At 32.8% G+C, this 8,827-nt stretch overlaps 1 protein-coding gene across 1 annotated transcript; it reads left to right on the top strand.

Moving 5' to 3' along the window:
• Window positions 1–424: 424 nt before the first annotated feature.
• On the top strand, window positions 425–4,596 carry LOC132034799 (putative serine carboxypeptidase-like 23). Its single transcript, XM_059425155.1, has 7 exons — window positions 425–782; window positions 2,066–2,170; window positions 2,250–2,530; window positions 2,715–2,960; window positions 3,067–3,389; window positions 3,500–3,605; window positions 4,468–4,596. Exons 1-7 carry the CDS (start codon window positions 425–427, stop codon window positions 4,594–4,596), a joined length of 1,548 nt encoding a protein of 515 aa, XP_059281138.1.
• The last annotated feature ends 4,231 nt before the right edge of the window (window positions 4,597–8,827 follow it).

Below are 8,827 nucleotides of genomic sequence, written 5' to 3'. Positions count from 1 at the left end.
ACTTTCCTCTATGCCTAGGGAATATTCAACTCGAATTTAGGTCCTAAGCTGACAATATTACATAATTGTTACGGTCCAACTGTAGAAAAATCTTGTTTCGAAAAAGCAGAATCTTGAGCCGTCCATTGCATCAAATGCCTAGGGAATAATCAACTAACTTGTGAGAGTTCATCATGAACAAAACAGAAAATTAAAGCCAACTTGATTGGAAGGGAGTATTAAACAAGGGCTTCCAAGTGTCATTAGCCCAGTATATATATATGATTCGGCAACATTTTCTTTAGAGATTTCCAAAAAAACAAGAACAAAACAAAACAATGCCGAATTCATTAACTATTTTGGCCGGACACAATAGACCTAGGCATTTATTTAAATGGGACACATGAATAATCATACTTGTTATCACCTCTCAGACAACTTAAAAATGGTTAAAACAACATTTTTCTACTTCTTTTTCCTAACCTTGTTAGCTTTATCTAATTTAGTGCATTCTTATAAACCTAAAAAATTAAAGCCAATTGGTCATTACTTCAGGCATGATTTGGAAAAAACTACTACTTATTATCCAGGCAGGACTTCACCGGTGCATGTTGGGCCTCAAAGTTCACCCAAAGAGAATGACAAAATTGAAAAATTGCCTGGTCAACCTGAAGGTGTAGATTTTAACCAGTATTCAGGATATGTTACAGTTGATCAAAGTGCTGGAAGAGCTCTGTTTTATTATTTCGTCGAATCGCCTCTAGACTCTGCTTCTAAGCCCCTTGTCGTATGGCTCAATGGAGGTCAGTTTCCTTTTAAAAAAATATATGTCATGATTTACCTCCGTTACACTTTAGGGTCATTCATACCCTTGATGTTGGCAAATTGTCTTATACTTGTCCTTTGACTTTAATGGCACTACAACCGTACAACGTGGATAGGTGGATTCCACAATGTCAATATACTTTTCAAAAAAGGTCCAAATTCACTCCTCTACTTTTGACTATTGTTTAAAAACACCCTCTGTTATACTTCATATTGAAGCTTCATTAGAGTTGGGGGGAATACGAGAGATTTGCTAATGACAAGGTTATGAATGACCCCATAGTATAACAAAGAGTACCATTTAGAAATTTCATATAGTAAAAAGGAATTTCATTTAACCTACTTGAAGTCAAGGATGAAAGTTCCATTGTGTCCTTCAAAGATTTATTTGATGATTGTGTATATAGGTTTTACCTTACTAGCCTAAAAAAAACTTAAAAAAAAAAAAATGGCAAAAACTTGATTTGGGTGAAGTTTTTCAAGTTTTGAAAATGTGTTTGGCGATAGTTTTTCACAACATATTTCACTTATTGTTTTGGAAAATATGAAACATTACTTATACCCACAAGTTTTAAAAACTATCAAGAATACCGAACCATACATACTTGCTAATCCCAAATTATGCAGATCATGATATTTTAACAACAACTGCTAATAATACGCTTTACTAGCTACTACAATTCAAATTACAATACAAAATTCTATTTTTATCTTTGCAACGGATTTCTACAGTTGACAGAGCAATTTTTTTCCCTAGGGTTTCTTCTTTTACTGTTTGGGCATAGCTTAGCTCGTTCACTCTACAGAAGAGACTGCTTTAATTGTGGAAACATGGTAGATACGGCTTTAATGGAGGAACATGGTAGATAAAATTAGTTGGGTCATAAATATATTGGACTTTTTTATAAAATACAAAAATTTGTGGTAGTTTTGAAAAGGCCAAAACATAGATCTTGGCCAAAAAACAGGTTTGAACCAGAATTTGAGATTTGAAGATTTGTTTTCAAAATCTGTCAAAATTTTATGGCCAAACAAAATTTGAAAACTAATCTTCAAAATATGCTCCAAAAATCTACGGTCAAACGAGAGCTCAAAATCTCAAGCTCTTCTAGATACATTTTCTCGGGATTAGAATGGTATCAGAGCTCTATTATGAAGATAACATATAGAATAAAATAATTCCTCTTCCCTTAAAACAACATACATGCTCCTGTGCTATATTTATGTGCCTGATGATCTAAAAACATTTGATTACAAGCAGGGCCAGGTTGTTCCTCACTCGGAGGAGGAGCATTTGGGGAACTTGGGCCATTTAGAGTTAACAAAGATGGTACTCTAGAGAGGAATCAATTTTCATGGATTTTTGGTGAGTTACTTAGATATCAAATTTAAGTCTGATGACTCTCATAACATAAACTAATGAGTTTTGACATTTCATTCATCAGAGGCCAACATAATCTTTCTCGAATCGCCGGCCGGTGTTGGATTTTCATATACAAACACAAGTTCTGACTACTATTTTAGCGGAGACAGAACAACAGCTCGTGATTCTTATACCTTTCTAGTCAATTGGCTCGAACAATTTCCAGAATACAAAACTAGGGACTTTTACCTTACAGGAGAGAGCTACGCGGGCCATTACGTCCCTCAACTCGCTCAGCTTATACTTATGCACAACAATAACCCAAGCAAGACTATTAGTACTATCAATTTGAAAGGAATCGTTGTAAGTTTCTGATCTGATGAATACCTCTAATCTTACTTATTTAAGAATTATCAAAAAATTATGTTAGCTAAGAGCTATTAGCTACAAAGTTCGTAGCCGATTCTAGTTTCGGTTTTTCTCTTTGTAGTGATTTTTACCTCTAATTAGAGACCAATATTATTGTTTGATGAAATTCTCATCTCAGATTGGCAATGCCTATGTTGATTTTGAAGCCAACATGAAAGGAACAACAGAGTATTACTGGTCTCATGCACTGATCTCAGATGAATTATACAACAAAATCATATCAACCTGTAATTTTTCTACTCCATCGTCTGCATCCAAGAAATGCAATGAGTATTTGGACCAAATCGAAAAAGAAATTGGAAATATCTTTCTCTACAACATCTACGCGCCATTATGCCCCAAAGGATCACCCTCAAGTACCTCAGTAAGTAGTGATATATCTACTTTAGTCCTTAATGTCTTGAAAAAAAATTAGATAATGTTCAATTAACTAACTGCTGGCAGTATTTGTCTTTCTTTTTTTCGAATAGATACCAGACGTTGATCCGTGCCTACCGAGTTATATTCAGTCCTACTTTAACATTCCAGAAGTTCAAAAGGCTATGCACGCAAACGTTACAAATCTTCCTTATCCATGGGAAAGCTGCAAGTATAAGTCTCTTGATTTAGTGGGAAAAAAAACTTATCTTTTGCTAATGTCTACATTTCTAAGCATAATTCTAACATTAATCATAAATTTCCTTTTTATTGAGAACAGTAGCACTCTTAATCTCAACTGGAAAGATAGACCATTGACTGTCTTACCACTTTTGCATCAGTTGATGAAGACTGGATTAAGGATTTGGCTGTATAGGTAAGTATTTAAGAGGGAAAATGTACACAATTTCAATTCCTCCCTAGTTTTGTAAATTTATCATACATTTTCAAGAAAAACATAATGAGCAATGTAAATATACTTTGCAGTGGTGACATAGATGTTGTAGTGCCAGTGACAGATACAAGATATGCTATAAAGAAGTTAAATTTATCAGTTAAGACAGCTTGGTATCCTTGGTATTTACAGGGAGAGGTAAATACTAAACACTCAATTATTTAAAAAGAAAAGAGTTTCCCTGTTTTCTTTTAATATTTTCTCTTTTTCATTTCGTGCATTAGTGGGGATTGGAGACAAAAGATAGGGGTCGGGCAGACAGTGAAAGCTAATTAGTAGAGTTCTCTGGAATGAGCAAAAAAATAGCTACGGATGAACTAACTCTGCTTCCTTCTATCTTACTTGCTTTTCTATTGTCATTTGGTCGCTAATGGTCTAATTAGTCATAGTTTCCTTCTTCGAAGGGTTGGTTTGCCTTGTCATCCAACTTGAGATCGATGAGATAGGCTTTTACTTTGTTTTGATGGCTCGTAAAGTCGTTTTCATACGAAAGGAAGAAATTTCAAGCAAACACTTGCTTCACTTAGACAACAGATCGATATGAAACAAAATAGATACGGACTTCACACTGTATTTGCTTGGTCTTAGTCATTGAACCGAGAGTCTAGCGAGCTTTGCTTAAAGGATCTTCCGTTTGTGCGGGTTTAGGCATACGTACGCTTTTGGCCTTCGTTGAAAATAATTTATAATAGTAAATTAAATGGGAGCAAGGGGGGTGGTTAGGGAGATGTTAAAGGATTAAATGCTAAATGGCGTAGATTGTGCAGGTTTAGGCGTTGAATTTTATACTAGATATGTATATATAGATAATAAGTAAGTATAAATTAAAAAAAGTGTACACACTCTCTATTTCTTCCAAAATTTTAATTTTAATTTTATATTTTTTTCCTTCCTCATCTCCCCCACCCTCCCCCAAAACCCCCCTTTCTTGATTGCATAACCACCATTGTTTCTAATGAACTTTAATATTTTACCAGAAATTCTACATACGCTTGTGTAGGTTGGTGGATACGTGGAGGAGTATGAAAACTTGACATTAGTGACAATAAGAGCATCTCGGCAGCTATTGTTCATCACTTTGTTCCAAAAAACATATCGGCCCTCACAAATTGGCACAAAACGGATCTAAATAGGAGTGAGCTCTTGCTTTCTTTTCCTATTTTCTTAGTGGAAAGAGAGCACATATTTGGTAGGACCCTAAATTTACATGGAATGAGTGAATGTGGAATCGCAAATGGGTGGTGGTGGGTGTGGGGATTTTTCGGTGCGGTGGGTGGTAGGGGTGGGTTTAAGACATCTATATATGAAGAAAAATTCACGGACGGCCCTTCAACGGCAAAAGGGAAGAAATTCTCCATAATAAAGAACAATAATATTTGCATATGACATTTATATAATTAAAAAACGCGCCTCTTTTTTTAAAAAAAAAATATTGTGCCACATCGCTCTTATCATTAAATAAACAAATTACAATGAAAGAATATATATATATATATTGCCTATCATTAAATAAACAAATTACAATGAAAGAATATATATATTCTAAATAAAATAAAATTAGTTTAACTAGATAAATTTGTTGAATTACCAAAAAGAAAACCGTCAGAATGGGTCAATTGGATCCTTTATAGAAGAAATGATCGTGCGTTCTTCAAATATCTTATGAGTACAGACAAACAAAATAAAAATCTTTAATTAAGAGAATATAAAACTAAAAATAAATTTATAAAGGATTAATAGAACAATTGTCTTCCAAACTAACATCCCTGCAAGCTAATCACAACCGTCAGACCCCTCTATAACAACATTTCACTTAAAACGGTCAAATTTTCTTTGGAATCGACTTTTATAATATTTTATATTACATGTCTCTATAACATTATTATGCTATAATAGCCAAAAAATATCTGGACAAATGACGTCGTTATAAAGAGATTTGACGGTATTCAGGGGCAGCTCAATGATATTGGTGGCCTAAAGCGAAAATATATTAAAAGGGCCCTAAACTTATTTCGTAAAATTCATATAATTATAATGAGACACAAAAGAACCCCCAAATTTTTTATCTAACGGTAAGAGCACGCACATCACAATTCTGGACTTTACTGCAGGCAAAGCATGGTAATTAAGTGTAGCAAGGTAGAAAAACAGGTCCATTATCCATCGAGTTTCTAACTTTGCGTCACTTGCTTTTAGTGATTTCTCTGTTAAAAAATATGACAAATGTACTTGATTTCTGATGCATGGATCAAACATGACAAAATTAAGTAGCTAATTTAGAAAAATCGAAAGTAAAATCATTAAAAACGTGACAGAGAAATGAGTGTACATAGAGAAAGAAAAATTAGAATCAACAAGGACTATTAATATAAAATTTAATTTAATGAATTTTTTTACCGTTATTTACTCAACTCATCTATACTACTTCAATCAAACTAAAAAAATTATTAATATTAATAATAATACATAAATTATGTGTTATATATATATATATATATATTAATATAATACCTAATATTTGTAGTAATTTTAGGGCCCTAAATATTTGGGGACCTAAGGCAAAGGCTTCATTTGCCTTAACCTTAGGCCGGCCCTGACAGTATTTAGTTGGTCAAAGGGCAATTTGCACGATTGCCCTTAGTCGGGATGGTCTTTAATTTCCCCCCCTCAAATTGGTGGTCTTTAATTTTTGCCCTTCGCTAGAACCCCTTGATTTCGAGTTCGAACTCCCGCCGCCAAAAATTAAAAAAAAAAAATCGCAAGCTAGAGTTTGCAAAACTCTGCCTTAAGGCAAAGTTTGAAACTCTACCTTAAGGTAGAGTTGACTGCAAACTTTACCTTAAGGTAGAGGTTTGCATTAAGGCAAAATATTTTTTTTTTTTTATTTAGTTGAAATTTTGCTAAACTTTGTCTTAAGGCCTAAATTGGGCCCGAATAGGCCTAACTTTGCTAAAAAATTCTGCCTTGCGAAATTGCCTTTTTTTACTTAGCCGGAATTTAAACCCCAAATTTAAACCCTTTGGAAGGATTCCGCACAAAAAACATGGTTAAATGCATTACGCCGAACACAGTGGAAGGAAAAGATTCTAAAACCAACCTCCATTTGGGCCTACTGTCAGTGAGAGAGCACCCCGTTGGTGGGCTGAAATACTTAGGTTGATGGACTTTTACATCACAGGCCTATGTTTGTAAATTCTCAGCCCAAGCTGATATTTAGTGATGGTGTTTAGTCACTATATCCAATTCTTTCACATTTTTTTGCGCGGATTGCCCTCTTGCTGATTTTTAAATTTGAAGGGTAAATTAAATAGACGAATTTTTTGCCCTTCGCCAACTTTGAATTTGAAATCATGACATTCCGCACAAAAAAAAAAAAAAAAAATGGTTAAATGCATTACGCCGAACACAGTGGAAGGAAAAGATTCTAAAACCAACCTCCATTTGGGCCTACTGTCCTGAGAGAGCACCCCGTACTTTTAATGGTAAACTTGGAAGGAATTATCAAAGTGAAATACTTAGCCCATAAGGCATAAGTATGATGGACTTTTACATCACAGGCCTATGTTTGTAAATTCTCAGCCCAAGCTGATATTTAGTGATGATGTTTAGTCACTATATCCAATTCTTTCATAAGATGTTCTTAAAATCTTAGCCTACCTTTTACTTAAGGTTCTTAAAAAATACCTTTTACTTAAGGGAAAAAAACATAAGTAGGCAATTGTTAAAAAATAATTCCATTAGCCTAGCAGCATTATTAAGTTTTCATTTTACAGCAAGTAAATATTAACAACTTCCAAAAGAAATCCCTAGAATTAAGCAGGATCAATCCCAAACCAAACCTCTTCCTATTTGTTTGGACAGAATAATTATCTTCCATAACTCAAACAATCATTCAATTTTTTTTCGTCCTTTCCTTTTCTAAGATATATTTTGCAGAAAAAATAAAATAATCCAGCATTTGTGTATATATATACACATAAACACACACACACACATATATATATATATATATATATATATATATATATATATATGTGTGTGTGTATGTATGTGTGTGTGTGTGTGTACAAAAATATACTACAAAAATATATCTACACGATAAATATACATGGTATTTTCACTAAAAATATATTTATATCAGAAATATACATGGTATTTGTTCAACTGAGATGTATTTTCATGTAACATATTTATACCATAAATATGCATGGTATTTTCACAAAAATGTATTTATACCATAAATATACATGGTATTTAACTAAAAATTATATTTATACCATAAATATACATAGTATTTTCACACAAAAAATTATACCATAAATATACGTGGTATTTTCACAAAAATATATTTACATAATAATAACTGAAGCATTTTGATTTAATTCTTCTTCCCCAAATAAAAGAAAACATAAAAGAAAAAAACTAATAGTATCTAATATGAAATAAAAAGGAATGGAAATAGATAATTAATCACTCAACCTAATGACTGACAGCATAGAGTCGAACAACAAAAAAAGAGAAAATTGAGATATGGTTGGGGGGGGGGGGGGGGGGGGGGTCGGAGTATTGATTAAAGAAGGAACAGAAATTAATTGAAAAAATAGGATTTAACATAAAATATTAAAGGAATAGTTGTGTATCCCTGATTTAATGGAATAAATTTAGTAATTCTCCCTGAATTTGTGGAGTAAATGAGCGTAAGTTAAGTATACCCAATTTTAATAAAAGCTGCCATTTTTGTTCCATTTTAAAAGTTGTGTTAATTATGTTTATAACTCTTAGAGCGTGACAAGCCATGTAAATTTCTCTTTACTGAATTGACATGGTAGAAATAGTGATCCTTGATCACTTCTAGATCCTATATTTTTAAAAATGGTCATTATTATGAAATTTTAAATTTGACAAGTGAAACTTTAGACATAATCTTGGAGTTTCATTAGTGAAATTTGAAACTCAACAGCAACTATTTTCGATTATAGGGCTGAAAGTGATTTTTTGTTAGTTTCCCCATTGATTTGTCGTATATATGTTGTAGTTTTTCCGAATATTGTTGAGAAAGATAAAGGAGAAAACAAATTGTTCATTTCTACACAAATGTTAAATTTTGGGATCGAGTGAGCGTTTTCAGGGCAAACATCCAAAATCGTAATGCAAAAAAGGTTCAGTTTCACTTTCACAGGGACCATTACTTAAGAGAAATTTTGTCTAAACATTTTTAAAAAGACATTTCTTTTATTTGATATGTTATATATAGTCATAACATAAGGAAAATTATTTCATTAGGTACTCTAACAAACAAAGAATTTAAAACATAGTAAGATATGGGGGTTGGTTAAGGCCATTTTTAATTTATTTTTTTT

This window comes from Lycium ferocissimum, chromosome 10 (genome assembly GCF_029784015.1).
Source record: "Lycium ferocissimum isolate CSIRO_LF1 chromosome 10, AGI_CSIRO_Lferr_CH_V1, whole genome shotgun sequence".
Classification (NCBI taxonomy): domain Eukaryota; kingdom Viridiplantae; phylum Streptophyta; class Magnoliopsida; order Solanales; family Solanaceae; genus Lycium; species Lycium ferocissimum.
This window is presented reverse-complemented; position numbering and strand designations above follow the sequence as displayed.